The sequence below is a fragment of the Scomber japonicus genome, chromosome 11 (genome assembly GCF_027409825.1).
Source record: "Scomber japonicus isolate fScoJap1 chromosome 11, fScoJap1.pri, whole genome shotgun sequence".
NCBI lineage: Eukaryota > Metazoa > Chordata > Actinopteri > Scombriformes > Scombridae > Scomber > Scomber japonicus.
Genome location: NC_070588.1, coordinates 14,604,543 through 14,624,755, shown reverse-complemented (window position 1 = coordinate 14,624,755; position 20,213 = coordinate 14,604,543). Strand labels below are relative to the sequence as shown.

The window sequence follows — 20,213 nt, the reverse complement described above, 5'->3', positions numbered from 1 at the left end:
TCTGAGTGCGCAGGCTCAGTGCCTATATGTATTCCACTCTTTTCCGCACATACACTATTTTCATATTTCTCTCATTGTCATTCTTTTCATGCTTCCTCCTTCACCTTGTTTCATTTTACTAGTCTGCCTCCTTCCAATCCTTTCCATTCTCTTTCTCTGGTCTCTCACATCCCTCCTCTTTATTTTCCTGCAATGTACGTGGCTGAAAGCCTGCAGCAGGACTCTTGCGATGTGACAGCATCATTTGTATTCCATAAACACCTTATGTTTACGGGGGAGATTTTCCCCTTATAGGCACTGAAATCAATGTTGGCACTCATGAACCAGACCTCAGAAGCATTTTAAAACTCTCTCTTAAAAGGGAGAGAGAGAGAGAGAGAGAGAGAGAGAGAGAGAGAGAGATCAAGAGAGTAAGATATTATGTGGTGCAAAAGAGACTGCATGCTTTGCTCATGATAGTTTACAAAACCAACATATATGTATCGTCCTGTGACTTCCCTCCATGAGCCATTGTTGTAGTCTAACTTGGGTAATGGTAATGCATGTGAGTGCGTAAGTGTGCAATGACATTTCTATTGCTACAATCTTTTTGGTCTGCACAAAGTGTCCCTGAAAGCATTTGGCAGACAGCAACATGTGGGCGAATTGCACATCAACCCAGACGAGCACACATTTCTCACAATATGACATGAGATTTTAAACAGCTTTGAAAAGTGTTCTAAACTGATATCAGAGAAGTATTTAGGACCTGATCTTACAAATTCATGCAAGCTCACGGCTACAATACTGTATGAATGGTTTCGGATTTTGCACTTTATTCAGGCCATCCTATCAACTCATTTTGTACTAAGATGTGCTCTGGGGTGTGTCCAGGGATAGTCTTGTGGCATTATCGCCTGCTGCAGACTCGCATCATTTCACTGAACCGCTGTTTTACTTTGTGAATGTTTCTTTTCAAGGGTCTGCACAAGAAGCACAAACAACTGGAGATCCAGCGGGAACAGCTCCAAACCATTTAGTATCTGTAAATGCACCAAGCAGAAACAGGTGAGAGTGGGTCACCAAAAAGACTGTGTTGTGTGTGTGTGTGTGTGTGTGTGTGTGAGTGTGTGTGAGTGTGTGTGTGAGTGTGTGTGTGTGAATTTTCATGTTATCAGTATGGTCATGTGTGATTTGTTTGTCGGTTCCATGTAATGCAGGTTTGTGATGAGCCCAGCTTCCAGCCACCCCATAAGAAGATCCCCTCCTCCCAGATTGTGTATAACCTAAGTGGTATCAATGTGGAGGACTACCTGGTGGTCACAGCAAATGACTTCATAAGGAACAGGTGAATACAGCTTGTGTTTACATCTACCTTAATGAAGCCACGTTGAGAACTTAGCCTACGTTCCATTGATGGTGTGCTCAGCTGGATGCAAATAGACCTTTTATAACTTGTCGATCATGTCAGTCATACTTAAATACATAAATGTAGGGTCTCATGCTTATACCCAAAATGCTTCTCATCTGCAGGTTGATTAAAAGAATAACACACAAGCACAAACAAGGTGCATCGCAGTATATTTGAAGCTCTTTTTTATGTCCAATGTGTTTTTTTTAGGTATGGTGGGTTTGACTTTGGTATGCAGCTCCCTCCTGACTTACAAATGGATCTTACAGCAGTGCCCAAAAACCGTACGCTATCTAAGGTAACTGTCTCTCCTGCCTTCTTGCTGCCTGTCTCATTATCACTTTAATTTCTGTACTGAGGAGTGGTTGAAAGTTAAAACATGACATCCTCGCAGATGGAACTGCATTCCTACATCATCAGTGTCATAATAAATATGGTTTACTGCAGATACTGTGGCACTGTGGTATTAAATTACCTCATATGGTGATGTTCATTGCATTCATTGTATAATTAAGGCCGTAGTTCAAAACATTGGAAAAGAATGGTATTGTTGAAATACAGTAGACTTATACACCCTGAGCTGTGTGTGTGATTGTTTCTCTGCTTGTGTGTGTGTGTTTGTCTGACTTTCTGTTTGCACGGGTGTAGGTCTGGTTCAACCCTGAGGGCCACCACACAATGCCAGCCTACTTAAACAGCCTCAACAACATCATCCTACGCTCTAAGCTTCCAGCACACAAGGATCCACGTAAATACGGTAAGCTGAGGAGTTGATGCAAAAAAGAAAAGTAGTATATAAAATTTCAGTGACAAGAAGAGGAGGACACAGTCTGATATTTCAGTTCAAGGAAGCAGAAGACATATTCTGTAGAATCCAAACAACCATTTATTTATTTACTTATTTATTTCTTGCTATATTTTAGTGATTTTAGAAAAAAAAACCTTCTACAGACACATCACTCCCTGATTGCAAAAGATGAGATAAGGAAAAGGTTTGACACAAGACATGATTGGGACTGTGCAAAAGGGATGCACACTGGTATTAGGAAGGTACTCCTGACTTCTCACACATTGTGAGTGCATTTTGTTTACTAAATATAAAGAAAATTGAAAAGTGTGTTTACCCATGGTTCATTGCACTGGATTAAAGGCAGAGGGTGCTGTGTGTCCTTAGACTCACATCACTATGCATGAAGAATACTGATGAGTGCTACTATGAGAGAGGGGGCTATGCTGAAGAGAAAAGAAGGTTTTCAGTACTGTTTCTGCTCTGAACATCTGCCTGCAGGCATGAGTACACAAACATACACACGCAGAAATGCTCATTAAAACATACAGTTAATGCACAGGAGGACATGCACGCACACATGCACATGAAAGTGCTCGAGGGTGGAATGTGATCATTTAAATGTTACCTGCTAACTCCCAGCAGTGGCTGTGGGTGTCAAGGGTGGAGATCCAGGGAGATTACCTTTCAAGGTGATAGTTTATTTGTCAAATTTGATGCCCTCACCCTCACACTGTGTCCAACGATACCAACTGTGGGTTGGAATCCTTTAGATGTCCTCATCAAACTGTTTTTTCATCCCCACTCTTACAGGATTTCTGACCCACAGTGCCCACTGCTACATATGTGCTATCATACTCTGTCCACTTAAGATTCTGATCACCTTCACCTGCAACAGCTTTTTCTATCGAAATTCTGTCAGCTCTGTTCTGCAGGGAAAAGATACAGTTACTCAACTGTTTAATTGACAGGTTTCCCATTTACAAACGATCAAGGATGTGTGTGCAGCAAGTGGGTTAGAAAACCCCCTTTCCAAAAAACACAAAAGTTAGTATTGAATGAAATTCTTTCTCTTGACTGCTGCTCAAGTTAAGGACACAGACAGACTTCTCATGCTGGTTAATATATTAGTGACATTATGAAAATCCTTCTGTTTCCTTAAAATATATTACACATTGGACTGATGTATAAAGGCAAAACTTCACTCATAAGAAACCGTGTAAATACAGGATTTAATTAGTTTTTTTAATCAGTCACACTGATCATGAAAAGAAACTCACATACTTATTGGATTTTTTTTCTCTGAAAAAATTATAAAGGTAACAATATGATGCATTTTCCATCCAAAGCCACAATTTTGCATATCTGGCAAGCCTGACTGGATCTCTGAAGCTAATAGCTAATTATGCATTCTCAGCTAACTGGAGAGATTCCTTCTTGGAGAAAAAAACATTTTTCACTCATTACTTTTGTGCAATTTGTCTCAAAGTCTCAAAAACAAATTCACACATTCTGATGTTCTTATCAGTGATTCTGGTTTAATTTCTACCCCACCATGTGCATATGTCACTGATTGAATAGGTCAGAGGCCTGTCTCCAGGCTGCCTTTGGAACAAACAACCTTTAAAAAAGTAGGAAAAAAAATAAAAATGCTATAAAAATGTTATGGATCGTTCCCTTTTTTTTGTTAGTTATTGTTGATTCCCTTTGCAAAAGACGCCAGCCAGATGTTGGAATATACCACTTCAGAGGAGTGTTGATGTAGTGTTGATGATTACAGATCAGACTTAGATTAGTTGGTAGAACCCATCAATTCTACCAAACCTGCTCCAGGGCCACTGTGCTTTGACTGATTTCACACACACCTCTCTCAGAAAATGTTAGCAGAAATATGTAGGGTAGCAGATTGTGTCTGTGAGCATCTAGAAGATTCTGTACGTGGGGGAAAAAAATTATGAACAAAAATTCAATTTCCTTTATGTGCACTAGCAAATGAAATCATTCTGCTCTATATTTTTAAATTGACTGTGTCCTAGGCTAAGAGAGTATCATTGCTCATTTGTTTCCTGGGCTGAAAAATAGCCCATATCCTGTTGTTTTTCTGCTGCTAACGTAATACTTTGCTTCTTCCTATTACAGCCATTTCAGTTTCCAGTCACCCCTACTTTGGCCGGGCGGATGATGAAGATTCAATGTAAGGACTGTGCTTTAAATTGTGTTGTTACAGTTCGACAATATCAGTGGTTGCATTTGCAAAAATAGAAAACAAGAATCCTTATTAACATTAATGGTGAAAATATCCTAAAATTATCCACCTCACATTAAATACTATTGGTTGTTTTTGGCTTAGTCCAAGATACATTATGTAAGTATCCCTCTTCCATATTCAGGACATCAAAGTCAGGGTGGACCCAGGGCATGGAGGTACATGACAGCAGTATTTACCCATATTTGATTTTCTAAATGGATTTCCCTGAGCTAGCACTATTGATCAGAGTCCCAATATAATGAGTGTTTACCCTGAAGGTGGCACAGAGGTGGATTGATTCTACCTCACTTCCCAAAATGAGTTTATTTAAAATACTCCACATACTGCTTTATATACCTGGACTTTAGAATGAGTGATTGCACGTATGTATGCATGCAAATGTGTGTGTCCCAGTGGATCAAATCAAATAAATAATTCAGATAGTGGATTGAGCAGAAGCTATGGTCTTATGAGGGTCCATCTTCTCCAGAGCCTTTGTGGTGCCACCAATCTGACGGGTCATTTCTGTATTCACTGGCCTTCAGTTTCTTCACATTTCTTTATGTGTGTGACAGTTGTGTGGCTGTTAGCCTGCTAAGATATTGCAGCGGTTGTGAGTATACAATTACCCTAACCCTAACCTCCCAGGGTGATATTCTGCTTCCTCACTTGATGTATTGATTTGGTTTGAGCCGTTAAAGATACAACAGGTTTATTACACCAAATGTCTTGATTCTCAAATTGCGGTAGCTTTTACCACAAGGGAAACATTCTAAGGCTATATCTTGGCCATACTGATAACAAGCCTGCTCAGTAGCTGCTGCTGCTGCTGCTGGCTATCCTCTGTAGTTATAGCTGCCCTAAAACGCCCACCACATGTCCCTCTCTGCTATTCTCTCTCTTTCCCACTCGGTCACCCTGCCAGCTTCATCCTCTTTTTTCAGACTCATGCAGCTTATTCTGTTTGGCTGGTGGCAATGTGGCCTGGCCAAAGGAGAGAGCGAAAAGTACTAGCGTGCAGGTTTGGTGTGAGAGCATGAGATTTTCTGGGATGAGCAGATAGCGGTATAGTTTCCCTAAAAGGACAGGTGTTGAAAAGGAAGTGAGAGATCAAAGCAGCTGATTGTCTGGGGTCCAGTCTGGACATTAGCTTCTGCGACCTGACAGCAGCACCACTGGCTTACTGACTCTACAGCAATAGCAGTGTGAAGTTGTTCCATGAAGCCATCATTTTTTTTGTGGTTATTATCTTGTCACAGGCGAAGCACAAGCATCTCTTTAAACAAAGCTATTTTTTTAATGGAATTCGGTTTCTTGTGAGCCACTTCAATAGTTGAACCAATGAGTCAGGTGTTAATAGGGAGCCATATGATAGTTTGTAGGTGGACTTTAAAACGGGCCACTTTTGCCTTATTCAAAGTGAGTCAGCCATCCAGAATATATTGATTTGTTTGCACACGCTGTTTCACCTATAACCACCGTAGCACTGTAGCCACACCAAAGTAAACAACAAACATGTTAATTCAGTAGTTGAGGACATGACTGTCAATGAATGATAAGTGTAATCTGAGCGATCCTCTTGTTTCTTCACAGCGTCCAGGGAATGCTCCAGATCCTTGTGGCTATGTGTGTGCTGACAGGTTATTCAATCACAACAGCCAGCTTTGCCATCTATGAAGTCAACGAGCACCACAGCGGCTCCAAGAGGCTCCAGCACATAGCTGGCATCAGTGAGCCCTTCTACTGGGCTGTTAACTTCTTTTATGACATGGTAAAATCTTCTCATTGCTTGAAAGGAGACCCAAATGAATATTTTGCTTGCACTAGTCAAACCCTCGTCTGTCAAAATAGTTCTCAATAAAGTATAAACTGACTGCTACATGCAAACATTGCCTACTCATTATATCGATTGCCAGACAATAACCTATTTGTTTATTAGTTGATAGCACAAAATATTTCATAAAATCATTAATCGATTGATTCATAATCAGCAAAATCAATGACATACCTTTGTGTTGCTTCATTATGTTGTATCCTTTTCCACAGGTCGTCTATATGATTCCTGTCACTCTGACTGTCGGGGTGATTGCAGCCTTCCAGCTTCCAACATTCACAGATCGTCAAAATCTGGCCGCTATCGCCCTGCTTCTGGTGCTCTTTGGGTGAGTATTTTGGCCTCCGGATATCTGTCACTCTTGACATGCTGTCTGGTAATGTGCTCAGAGGGATTTTTAGGATGTTGTTGTACTGAGCTTAAAATCTAAATAAATCTTTAGAGACAAAACCACCACACTAAATAAGTCAAAATACAATTGTTTAATATTGTTAGAGAAAAATTAAATTAACTGCAGTGAGCTTTAGTGTTCATTGGTGATATCACTGCTGACTGCAACAGCATGATAAATGCCTCCAGAAAAAGAATGCAAAATCTTCAGAAACATCTTGTCAGCTCAGATCAAGTGACCAGGTGGATGCATTGGAGAACACTCTGTCTTGCAGCTGGAATGTGATACTCAACAAACAGCCTTTTAAAAAATAGCCAAACCTCAACTAAACTGAGGATGTGTTTTACGCAAAGGATTTGCAACTAAGTCATTTGATCAATGAAATGTTTTGAAGAGCTTTTCCTCACATATGCAGTACCATATTTTTCAGACTTCGCTACATGTTACTTTGTGTGTCACCAGGTTGGATTTACAGCACAAAGCATAAGGAGGCTGCTGATTTTCAAATGCAAATACATCTTAATTTCTCAGGCTTTCTTGCAAAGACAGATGGTGATAGGACTGAAAGGCTGACAGAAAAATCACTGCCAACATGTTTATCTTATTCAAGCCAAACATACTAGAGAGAAGGATAGGAATCAGGAGGCAGCGTTGCTAATGGCAATAACAATGTGACTGATGCTCGCTATAATCTCAGAATTTAATGTGACATTAAGTTTTCAATTTTTAGGTTATAATGTCTACCTTTAACCTTTTTGGTTGAGAATCCATGTCTATGCTACTCATTACTTTCATCTGTTGCATAAATGTAAATCCTGCAACTCTAAACCACTGATATGCCATGTTTCCCACATCTGGATTACTGGGATTATTTACATCATTCCCCAAATGTAGCTGAAGTTTAAGCTTCTGTGTTTCCCTTTGCTGTCGCTGGCCAAGTCCTGAGCCCTAGATCTTAGGAGGCCAAGTCAGCACTCTGCCTCTCATTTATCAGACAGATGTCTCCCTCCCAAGCAATGAATAATCACGGCCCTCCATCTGTCAGCCTGCACCCACCTGGTCTGGTCTGCAGCCTTCATGCTTCTGTTCCTTGTCATGGCTTGGCACCCGCAGTCTGCCTACCAAGCACCTTTTTTTGGGCATGGCACACAGATGCTTTGTCTCTGTCTAGCTCTATCTGTTTGTGTCTGTCTCCTTCTTTTCCTATCCTACTTTTCTCTTTTTCATTTCTCTCTCCCTCCCTCTCTTTTTCTTTGTGTGTCACTGACCCAGACACCCCAATCAAATGAACAAGCAGATTATCTGAGAGAAAGGATAGAACAAACAAAAAAAGAATAAGAAAAAAAAAGGAAAGGAGGTTGGGAAATTCTGGCACTGGGGGAATAAAGGGAGAGGTAATTTATCTTCCTCCCTTTTGGCATCATGACTGAATGTTTACCCTGTTCATGGTGTGGTATTTTTCTCTCCTTTCGCTTTCTTTGGTGCCTATTTTCATCAGGCTCAGAGTTGCTCTGTTTGTTCTGTATAAGGCCTGAAACGCTTAAGAGGACTTACCAAGTCCTTTGTGATTTTCTGTTATTTATTAGATATCTATGCTAACATAATCAAAGTTCTAAAACTTGACGTTATCGTATGTAGAAATGCAACCGGCAAGTCGAAAGGCCAGGCTTCAACCTGTCATGCATGCTTTGTTTGCATTTTCGTCTACTTTCAGTCAGGGGCTGAACTCAGGGGCAAGACATGTTTCAAACTGTAAATCATGTTCTAGTAGGGCCCCAAATTTAAAATAAAGACCTGGAAATGTTAATAATATGTCCCCTTCAATTTTTCTATTTTTTTATCTATTTTTTTTTTATGCAAGGTCATGTCATTTAAGAAGGTGAGGTGGACTGTATACAATTTCATGGTGGGTTGTCTGTGTTAGAATCCAACCCATCCAGATCACAGCAGGACTATTTCAGGGTGTATGTGTGGAGTTATTTTTACTTGATGCTGTGTTTAAATAAAGTATTCTGTCATTGTCAATTCCTCAGGTTTGCTACCTTCCCCTGGATGTATCTCTTGTCAGGTATCTTCAAGGATGGAGAGATGGCTTTCATCATCTATGTGTGCATCAACCTCTTCATCAGTGTCAACACCATCATATCCACCTCCATCCTCTACTTTCTGAGTCAAATTTCAAGGCACCACCCTGAGGTCAGCATATAACTGCCTGAGATGAGATGTCTTTTGTGGCAGTTCTACAATGCACACTTAAACATTTGTTCATTAACCGTTGAATGAAACCCATTTAACAGCGTTGACACTTACAGTCCTTGTAGCTGTGGTGATGTTGAGTTGCACAGGCATAAGAAGAGCAAACATACGTCACAGAAGATGAGATCCAAATGATCTCAGATCTCACTTTTCTGTATATCCTAATTTCTTTTCTTTCCTATACTCCCTTCTCAATGTCGTCTCTTCTGTCTTTCCCTCCTGCAGACCATCCTGGCCACTTTTGAACAGCTGAGCTACGCCTTCCTAATCTTCCCCCAGTTTAACTTTGGAAATGGGCTGATGAAACTGGCCCGCATGAACATAAAGGTCCAGCTCCTCAGTGGCTATGGCATTGATGCCTATGAGAACCCATTCTCCGTAGACGGCCTCGGCTGGATGTTCATCGCCTCCTTCATCCAAGGCGTGGTCTTCTTCACCCTGCGCCTCCTGCTCAACAAGTTTCTCATGCGCAAAGTCAGGTAAGAGTAGAAAAAGAGAAGTAAGAGACAATATGGTGATGCTATGAATAATTATAAACTCCTGTGCACACACCTTATAATATTTTATAAATGTATAGAATATGTAATTGATTCTACTGTAGCTGTGCAGTGCAATTTGTCAAGCAATATACCTTGAATTTGTTGAGGAAAGGATTTTTATATGTTTAAAATAAAATTATATTAGACTGTAGAGTGTTGCATACACAATAGAGAAAGAAGAAGAATAGTACTGTGCATTTCTTGTTTCTTAACAGTTTAGGTTTTAATTTTTTAAGGATTATATAAGGCTCAGCTCTATGGTTTGGTTCAAGTTTGGCTCTTACAGATTGGCACCAAAAATACCAATTTTTTTTTTTTTTTTTTTTAAAGGAGCAGATTAATTACAACTGCTTTTGGCCTGGATTAGAAGTCTCTGCCTATCCAAAAGGGTTTTGTTTTTTTCTGCTGAAAGAAGACACTGCTCATTGTGGTTTACAGGCCTTTTGCAGACCAGAATATTCCATGTGTAATTGATAGTGCAGATATAAATGCAGTGAATATGCACTGCAGAGTTACCCCAAGCAATAAATAAGAGATATAAAGTTAAATTGCACACTTTCATTAAACAAAAAATGAACAAAGATGAATACTCCGGGTTTATGCATTATTGTAAAAGCCAAAATGTTTGACCCCCAAAGATATTGTAAGCCTACTTGTTTTCTGTGCCGCTGTTTTATGTCTCATATTGCCCACACAAATGATCTGCACATCTTGAACATATAAAAATATATATTCCCTTTGCAGGCATTTCATATTGGGTAGAAAGACGGTGCCCCGGGTGGCTCGTGAGGATGAGGATGAGGATGTAGCAAATGAGCACCTACGGGTGTCCACTGGAGCAGCAAGTTCAGACATTCTGCAGGTCAACCAGCTCACTAAGGTTTATCAGCACCTCAACAAGAAGGTCTACGCTGTCAAGAGACTCTCTGTGGGCATTCCTGCAGGAGAGGTAAGCCAGTAAGATATTATATGTAAGGGCAGTGTTTCAGCCTGTGACTGGTACAGTGAAATCAGTGGAATTGTGCCCCTAGTAGGAAAGCAGAGTCGATAGACAAAATGGCAACTAAAGTAAAAATATGTAATTGATGGCTTTTATCAACCACTTTTGACAACAGCAGGTAATTTGCCAAATAATCACAAAGTTACTGGTATTGCTTAACAGTTGTAGGAATATTTTATTCATAAATCTTAGTTAAAGGTACACCCACTGATAGCTCACTGTTGGTGTTTTGAAAATGACAAACAGGCACCGTTTGTGTCTGTGTATTTAAGCATAGACTATAGATTGGTCAAGATATATTTTAAATGTAATTTTGTCTAGCCTATATTTAGTTTTTAGTGTTTGACTGAATATCATTCATGCTAAGCTAAGATAAACCATTTGAAGATACATTCACAACAGCAGGTACAATCATTGCTTCTGGCAACTCACCTATAAACCTCATATGATTCCACTAAACCATAAAACCCCTACAAGATTGGTCTTGTAACATTGGCAAATGTCCACTCAATCAAATCCAGTAAAATATTTAGTTCCAAACACATTATTACATCAATAAATACCCACAAACTGCTGTTTCATCATTTCAAATTAGTTCTCAAGTTAAAAGATTGACATTAGTGACAGCTTGGTATCAACATGGTGGCTACACTGTGATCTGTCTATTGACACCTTACTTGATCCATTAGGAGCTTCCATGTCCTGTCCATAGCCTACAATAACCAACAAGAGCCTGGGTTGAAAGGAAGTTTTAATGGGTTCTATAAATCCATAACAAGGAAATTATGTAAATTTAAATACTTTGCTGTGTGTAGCTTTTTATATAAACTGCTTTTCCACCATAGCACTTGTTTGGGTTCCTTTACTTACACAAAGTTTAGTTCCAAGAAGGGAAAAAGGCATTACAATGTGCTCATGCTTCAGTTACTCTGAGGCAGGTGCCCCTCTGAGTCTCATGGCCTTTTTCTTTTGCAAAACACTTAAACATACCCTTAGAAAATGTGTAAAATATTCATTTTATGTGGTATTGTTATAAAATTTGAACTTGGACTAGTTAAGGCTAAATGTTGTGGTCCCATTGTGTTTTCCCAGCTAATAAGTCTCAGATATGGGCCATCAGCAGCCATCTGTTTGCCAAAAAAAAAGCATTCAGGTGGAAAGACCTTCTACTTCAGACTTCTGTTGTTTAGACTTCTATTTATCAATGCCAGGAGCACTTATAACGATTGACTGATTGTTGTGGAAAAACCTTACAAAAGAGAATAAATCCATGCATGTAGACCAAATGGTTCAAGAAAAGCTTTCAATTTACTTTGAGTATGCCTGGTGTAGGCATTATGGGTTATTCTGCAGGAATTTGCAGACAATGTAAGGTTACAGGTACAGGGTTAAAGCCATTCCCTGTGCATGATGGCTGCCTGTAGGTAGTAATACTCACAAAATGTTTTTGTGTTTTATCAGCCCTGTAGACCTCAGTGTTGACTTGAACATCTCTATAAACTTTGAAAAGGCTTGTCATTGTATCATCATACTGTATTGTGCTCAAATGCTTCAGGGTAACTAAGTGATGAGTGTCCATTTGCAGTGCTTTGGTCTGTTGGGGGTGAATGGAGCAGGAAAAACAACCACCTTCAAGATGCTGACTGGAGATGTTAGCCCCACTGATGGCACAGCACAGATCAAGGACTGGGATGGGTAAGCTGTTTATTCATTTATTTTTAAAGTACACATCAAACATGACAAAAAAATAAATTACTTGTTTATTGTGGTCCATGCAATGTGCTGACTTGCATCAAAACTGAGATGAGATGATGTTTCAGCCATCCACTTTATTGAGAGAGTGAAACAATCACATTTTACCTGCATACTGAATACAAAGAAGTGTCGAGCTCTGAAAAAACTTCTCTAAAGACATGATTTATGCTTTTTCCTCTATTCATACTTGTATCATATCATGCATGTTCCTAAATACATCTGGTTGTTAATTTTATACTTCAAGCATATCCCTGCAAACTAAAGGTGAGTCATAAGAATCAGAGTAGACTAAATAATTGAAGCAACCCCTGTCAGAAAGAAGCATTAATCTTTACAGATTCCCAGCATGCACAGTGTAATGAATCTTAGCTAGATTCAATTTGCAGCACAAATATTCACAAATGAGAGTTGTTATTGCTTTGCATCAGCCAGAATTTGAACATAAATGGTTTGGGATTTAACAAGTATCAGTTGTATCTCATACCTCTACCTTAGGCTCTCCTATACTGGTATAAAGCTGCTTCACTGTTAAGCTGTATGTTGGGTATTCCAAGCACATCTCAATACAAACAACAGGACCACTGGAACTCTCTGCCCTATAGCATATGGTGGATACCACTAAAAGGAATCTGTCTTTCTTTGTGTGTTTCCCCAGGCGGCTGGTAGACATCATGGAGTGCCGTAACGAGGGAATTAACATCGGCTATTGTCCCCAGGTGGATGCACTGGACAGTCTACTCACTGGAGAAGAGCACTTGTACTTCTACGCTCGCATTCGTGGCATCTCAAAGAACGAGATAGACAAGGTAATCGAGATAGTGACAACACCATCCACAAAATGACATACAATCTGATATACATTCAAAAGTGCAGTCCCACTGCAGGACTAGTAACTGTTGATGCTTCCATGCATACTGAATCCCTGGGTGTGTTGGGTTGAGTGATGTGCGCTGAACACTGTACTATCTTGGATGGCTCAAAAAAAGTAAAATCTTTTGTTGTCATCTCATGCAATCCAAACTTCAGAATTAAGCTGATGCTGTGTGCTTCAGCGCAGGCAAATTTACATTTAAACGATACTTTGATGATGAGAGGATCTCATTTGACGTGTCACTTTAGCTCCATTCTTCCCATTTATCTTTCTGAGAACTAATCAATCTTGTTTCTGTGGTGATTACTGAGTGCGCCTGTCTTCTGCTGTTGCTGCTGCTGACATGAGAGGAATCTGCGGATTAAACAATCAACAGACAATGTGATTTCTGATTTGCCAGAAATTATTTTATTTTTCAAAAAGAGGCAGAAAAGAAACAACAAAGAGGTGTGTGGAAATTGGTAGAAAGCATCTTGACAAATTGAAACGGTGTGCAGAAAAGACATCTATCTGCTGTATGTTTGGCCCCGTTTCTCTCCACGCCATTTTCCAACTTAGGATGCAGGAGCACAAACATTGATTATCTCTGACAATCTCACTCTTGTTATCAACAGAAATATGCACACACATTATCAGACACACAATGCAGACGTACTTACACAGACAGTGAGGCACAGAAATGGATCAGTCTGGCTCTAATCGCCATCACTGCTGTTGGTACAGCTCCTCTTCTCTGGTCAGGATGGTGACAACAATGGTTATAATGGCCACAGCATCAATGTCGGCCTAATTCACAAAGATGAGGTTATATATAGAGATCCTCTTATGTTGTTTCCCACTGACAGTCCCCTAGCTGTGGATAATGAGACAAGCCTTAAGGGGGTCATTTCGCATTGACATGGTTTTGTCAGGCTTAATGAGCTGTTACATCAAAGGTGATAGAAAGGTGCTTTCATGAGAGAACATTAAAAAAAAAAAAAACTACATATTTTGATCTAAACCAGTCAGGAATATGTTTTGTTGCCAGTGTTAATCATTCAACTTTTAGCTGCACATATTCTGCTTATCTGAAGTATATAATATTATTCACCATATTCCTATAATCTGGATCAGTGAACACAGAATCATGGAGCAAATCCTCTTACAGAGAAAAAGCAGAGCGTCTAAGTGGACTAATCTATTTATTGCATAGGCTTGCTTCATTGATCGGGTTTCCAAAATTGCGAACTGATGGGAAATCAGCTAAAGCTTACCAATGGGAAATCATCTCAAGCTATTAGGAAATGAACTGGTATTTACAGCACACTAGTTTATGTGATTAATAGACAAGCACAGTATTAATACATAATTGTTAGTATGCAAGTTACAGATTCTTTAGTTAGGTGAGTTTATTTGTTATCAAAAGTGTTTCATTCCTACTTTCAGTGTTGATGATAAATTGATGTGCACCAAATAGATTGTGCTGAATCAGCTCCTGTTCTCTAAAGCTGCAGCCCCAAGACAGCATAGAGTTTAGACAGAATAAAGTCACTAAGTAAAGTCCTCATCCTTGTACAAACAAAATTAAGTATGCATGGAAGAAGGACAGACAAGATACTTCAAGTTATTTGCAGTGCAGCTATACTAGACAGAGTAGGAGGAGGCAATAACATAAATTAACATCAATATCAAATAGTCAATAAACAGGGCCTCTGCAGAAACGCTTACTGCAAATCCACCTTTTCTGGCTGTGATTAGATCCTGAAGAGTGTGTTGTGTGGTATTGGACTTTTAACTCCTGAGAGAAAGCCTTGGATTTGTTGTTGATGGATTTAAGGACTGGAAAATCTTACTGTAAAAATCTGGTGTTGTTTTGAACTACTGGTGGTTGACTTCATCCTCATGTATACTAGTGCATGAAATTGTCTAATATTTCTCGATGCTCATACTGTACAGGCATGCGGAATAATCATTGAACATATTGACTCCCAGCAGATGACTGTACTGGACCATCAGACATCTCCTACATTGATTAGCATGTTGCAATATGTTTCCATTTCTCCACACAGAAACCTATTTGAAAGATGAAAAGCAAATATTATTGACTCACAATATAATTTTTTCCCATCATTCAGGTTTTATGCTTCTTTTTATCACATAAAGTGTTGTTGCTTGTTGCATACAAGTGGCTTTAACAGGGCAGCTTGATGTTTTATATCAGTATTGTGGTGTTTTTCAACTAGCAAGCTCATTTAATGTTTTAATATGTTTTAATATGGTTAGCAATGCCTTAGTAAATGTATATAGTTGTAAAAGTCTAATTACTTTCAAATGTGAAATGAACGCTAATTGACATTTAAGTATTTAAATTAAATATTAGTTCCTTGAATACTGTAGTCCTTTTTAATCTGGTGTTTATTCATGCACTGTATAATTGCCTGCATGTCTCATTTGTAGGTGGTGAACTACTTACTGAAGAGGCTGCAGCTGAACTACCATAGAAACGTCATCACTGATGGATACAGTTGTGGCACCCGCAGGAAACTCTCCACAGCACTGGCTCTCGTTGGACATCCACAAATCTTGCTCCTGGTGAGGACACACCTGTCCACATCACTGAAGCTGCCCATTTACTTACCTAACTAGCCATCAGACAACAAATATTAAACTAACTTTACACCACTCTTCCACTTGAAAGGGTCTTTGAAGTAAAGTAGATATTGATCCCTTGGACTTGACAGATCTCATATAGTTAATTAGTCTGCTTCCTCAGGTTTACCCAAGGGTGGTCTTCCCTGTGGCTTTCAATTTTGTTTCTACCTTATGTCTCTATCAAATCCTCTCTTCTCTTTCTCTCTCTCCTTCCTTCTATCCTCAACACTCTCTATACGTGTCATTTCTTCTGGGTGTTTTTTATTCCCCGTTTTCCCTCTGCCCCTCTTAATCGTTGTATTTGTTTTCATTTCTTCTCTAATTTGTTCTTCTTCCCTGATCTCTCTATCTTGATCCCCACTTTACCCTCTTTCTTTCATGTATACTGATAACCTGTTCTCATCCCTCCTCTGTCCATAGGATGAGCCAAGCTCTGGCATGGACCCTCGCACCAAGCGACACCTCTGGAGAATCATCTCTGAAGAAGTGAAAGGAAAATGTGCCGTGGTCCTCACCTCTCACAGGTTAGAAAACGATCAGACACCCAAACACCTGCCGGAGTGCATTTACATCGATCCTACGATGGTAGAGAAAGTGCAGAGAGATACTTGGCGAATACATTACATTATTATACACTATTTTGAATATAACACATATTGTTAAGGATTAGGGCTGCAGCAAGGTGACATTTGTTTGTGTTTTCATATAGCTGGTCAACATTACAGCACATTATGGTTTTGACTTTGTTTTCACAGTATGTTGTAGAAAACATATAGGATGACTACTACTTTTTTCTTTCATGTAACAGCAGCCATGACTAATTACTGTGTGCTCAAAGGGTCCTAGTATGACCTTTAATCTTTCTCTCTGTATCTCAGCATGGAGGAGTGTGAGGCACTGTGCAGCCGTCTTGCCATCATGGTGAAAGGTCAATTCCGTTGCCTGGGCTCCCTGCAGCACATTAAGAACAGGTTTGTGACCTCTGCTCATCCTCCAATCCAGCCATCATCGCTCTCCCCAACCTGCCTCCACCCTGCCCCCCCCCACCCCCCCACCCACACCCACACCCCCCACCTCACTCCCACCTCTCAGACATGTAATAACACTGTGCTTTGTTCGTAAAATCTCCTTTGTGCAGGTTCGGCAGCGGGTTCACTGTGAAGATGTACTTGGCCAACGCTGTCGGTGATGCAGAGGCAATCACTGGCTTCATGCAGCGCCGATTCCCCAGCACTTATCTCAAGGTGAGCTTTTTCAGCTATCCAAAGTAGTCAAGAGTACTTGGTAGCGAAGATAAAAAAAGACTAAGTGCAGATTGCAGTGGAATGTTGCATGTAGAAGTAGCCGTATGTCTTTCCAAAGAGCCTAAAAGTGATTAACTCATACTTTAAAGATACAGTGAAGTAAAGAATACATTTTACCAGTTCTAATCCTGTGTCCCTAATTGAATTGTTCAGTTATCTCTTATATGCCAAATATGTCTTTTTTTTGTATATTTATATCAAAATATACTTTTTTCTCTTCCTGTGAAACATTCTCATTTGTTATATGACTCATCTTGATTCAGGCATATACAAAAATGTGTCCAATCAAATATGATTTTAGGCCACTAGCTAACTACATTTATCATAAAAACCCCAAAACAAAGCATAACATAAAAAACCAAACACATTTGACCACTCTTAGGTTGTAGAAGCTAGCCATTTCATACAGTAGTAATATAGCAATATCATTTCACTCGGTTAAATTAGGGTGACATATACTTATCTTTAAATACAGTACATTAACCTTTTCATGGTCAATCCTTCCTTTTCCAGGAAGGAGGAGATGTAACTTTGAACATTTTAACAAGGAAATTTAACTTTTATGTTGAAAAGAATAGCAGCTACAAACTTCCCCACCCAGATTATTTTTAGATACTGTCGCAGCTTGAAACATGTTAATGAGAGAGGTGAGAGTGAACTAAAACTTGAATCAAAGCCCTAAAAACAAAAATGAAAACTAGAGCTGAGAGTAACTGCAGGGTTAGGTGATAATTCTCTGTGGGTCCATCACTTTGATCGACCCCTTCATTTTACATGTAGTCATTTGATCCATTGTTGACATAATAATATTGACTTGTGCAGCTTTAAAGAATCAATATAAAATGAATGTATGTGTTACTTGCATTAACACCTCAATACCCATAGGCTTGTTCCGCATCAAATTGACTCACTGGTTCAGCTAAGAATAGAGAGTAACTCATTACATTAGGACCATTGCTGTGTTTCAGGCATTAGTGTGGTCCATTTCAGAAATTCAGTGTACTGTAAATTAATAAGGTATGTGTTTTTGACCTAGCAAACAGAGTGGGTGGTATTGTGAGACTGACTGAGCTTAGAAATACATTCTGTTGACATGAATTGTTTTTAGTTTGGTGTAAAAAGCAGCAACAGTGTTTTACTGAATTTTGGTTTTCAGAATATATAACCCTTTTCTTGTGCATCTTTTCAAAACAAATACAGGACCAGCACTCAAATATGGTGGAATACCATGTTCCAGTTGCACCAGGAGGGGTGGCTGACATCTTCGACCAGTTGGAGTCCAACAAGAATGCTCTGCAGATTAAACACTTCTCTGTGAGCCAGACCACACTGGACGAGGTGAGAAAAAGAGATGGGGCATAAACAGTGAATAAGAGTGTGAGAGAGAGTGTGAGAGAGAGAGGGAGAGCTTGTATGAGTTTTTGTAGGGGTGGGTAGATGGTAGCGAGGGACAGAAAAAAGGGACAGGAGATGAGAGAAAAAGAGAAAGGGTGGGAGGGGAAGCAGGGACAGGAGAAAGCTGAGTGGGAGTGAAAGACTGAGCAGAGAAAGTTTAAAAGAGGCAGAGGAAAGCTGACAGAGGGTATGCCTGAGGGAAAATAAATGGAATATGAGTTAGGGAGAGAATCCATGAGCTTTATATGCAGCCAGTGTTGATATTCTTCAACCAATCTGCCCTTCTGGAGCTCTGGGATTGGAAGATACCATGAGCAGAAGAAAGAAAGGGGGGATTTGGAGGGAAGCTGACCAGGAGATGAACAAAAAAAAAAGAGAAAAAAAAAGCATTTTAAAGAATTTTTTTTATAAATATATTGGCATGCACTTAAATTATTACTGAACCTCCACAGGTCTTCATAAACTTCGCCTTGGGGAACACTGGCATGGAAACCATACCAATTCACAGTGAGGAAGACTGCGACGACTTGGGCTCGATTAAGGCAGTACAAACGTAGAGCTGACTGCCATCTTTTCTTTTCCTTCTTCTCTGAATCCACTGTGAAATGAAAACACATTATCTGTTCATTGTAAATCTGCCCTAAAAATATATATGTCAAAATTAGAGTTTAAACCATACATGTTTGACAGCCCTGATTATTTCTTGAAATTCTCCTGACTGACAATATGAAGAGTGAGTTAAAGTTCTAGCCTCATCAAATTAGAATATTATTCAAAGGCAGACATGCTCATACTGTGCACATGTGCATACATAACACAGATAGAAAAAGTTAATAAATTGAAGTCATATTTTTATTCAGTTTTATCTGATAGCTCACACAACTGCACTCACACCTTTACCTTTTATCTTGATTTTATTATTTATGAAGGATACAGTTAATCATATAGACTGTTAATTTCTCTCTGTGTTTGGGGCACCATTAATTATCAGAATATGTATAATCATTTTTATTTAAACTTCATATTGGCAAGACATTTTTTTTCTCCTGAAGTATACATAATTATGCCAACTGGATGTAATTTCTTGAAAGAAAAATGCACTCAGTAGTACATTCTCTATATGCACTTTTCCCCTACTCATTAACATCTCATCTTAGAGCATATCTAACTTTTAGAATGAATGTACTGAATATTTAATGTTCTCTTTCCTACTTAGATCAGTTCCACGTGGTCTTGAATGTATCAGGCCTATTTTTTATATCTCTAATAAAGCTATTTTTCAAATGCAACTGCTGTTCATTTTTCTACTCAACTTTTCTCAGTTATCCACAAAATCATGTTCAAGCCCATTTCACACCTAAACCACTGATATTCAAGCTGATTTCAGTTTTCAGTCAAACTTTTCTAGTACTGGATCTTATCAAACATGATGTTATTGTCTTAAACATCAGAATTCCAATAAAGAGGACATAATAATATAAAAACAACACAACAAATGGGAAAGCACTTGTTGGATATGACAGTGATGTGACAAAAATAGATGATAATAGATCTTGATGCACGGGGAGGCAATCAATGTTTAACAAAAAGGGGGGAATTAATTCCCAAAGTACTCAAAGCATAAAGCTTTGTCAAAGTCTCAATCACAACTGAAGCTTGTCCTTGATTCATTTATCTGAGCACAGGATTATTTGACCTTGAGACACGTGGTTTGCGGTCGATACATAGGCTTGGTCTTTAAAAAAGACTTTTTTGTGGACAAATAAACATGTTCTTTCAAAAAGTATTTTATATTGTTTCTGGACATACGTT

At 39.2% G+C, this 20,213-nt stretch overlaps 1 protein-coding gene across 1 annotated transcript in view; it reads left to right on the top strand.

The window, feature by feature from the left end:
- Positions 1-18,958, top strand: part of abca12 (ATP-binding cassette, sub-family A (ABC1), member 12) — a 66,563-nt gene extending 47,605 nt beyond the window's left edge. Inside the window, exons 53-70 of the mRNA XM_053329156.1 lie at positions 960-1,047; positions 1,200-1,327; positions 1,601-1,688; positions 2,039-2,147; positions 4,317-4,371; positions 6,019-6,196; positions 6,472-6,587; positions 8,684-8,846; positions 9,132-9,385; positions 10,190-10,394; positions 12,031-12,140; positions 12,856-13,006; positions 15,508-15,642; positions 16,123-16,226; positions 16,581-16,673; positions 16,841-16,946; positions 18,207-18,344; positions 18,854-18,958. Of these exons, the coding sequence (XP_053185131.1) occupies positions 960-1,047; positions 1,200-1,327; positions 1,601-1,688; positions 2,039-2,147; positions 4,317-4,371; positions 6,019-6,196; positions 6,472-6,587; positions 8,684-8,846; positions 9,132-9,385; positions 10,190-10,394; positions 12,031-12,140; positions 12,856-13,006; positions 15,508-15,642; positions 16,123-16,226; positions 16,581-16,673; positions 16,841-16,946; positions 18,207-18,344; positions 18,854-18,958 (2,326 nt within the window). The remainder of the gene's footprint in view (positions 1-959; positions 1,048-1,199; positions 1,328-1,600; positions 1,689-2,038; positions 2,148-4,316; positions 4,372-6,018; positions 6,197-6,471; positions 6,588-8,683; positions 8,847-9,131; positions 9,386-10,189; positions 10,395-12,030; positions 12,141-12,855; positions 13,007-15,507; positions 15,643-16,122; positions 16,227-16,580; positions 16,674-16,840; positions 16,947-18,206; positions 18,345-18,853) is intronic.
- The last annotated feature ends 1,255 nt before the right edge of the window (positions 18,959-20,213 follow it).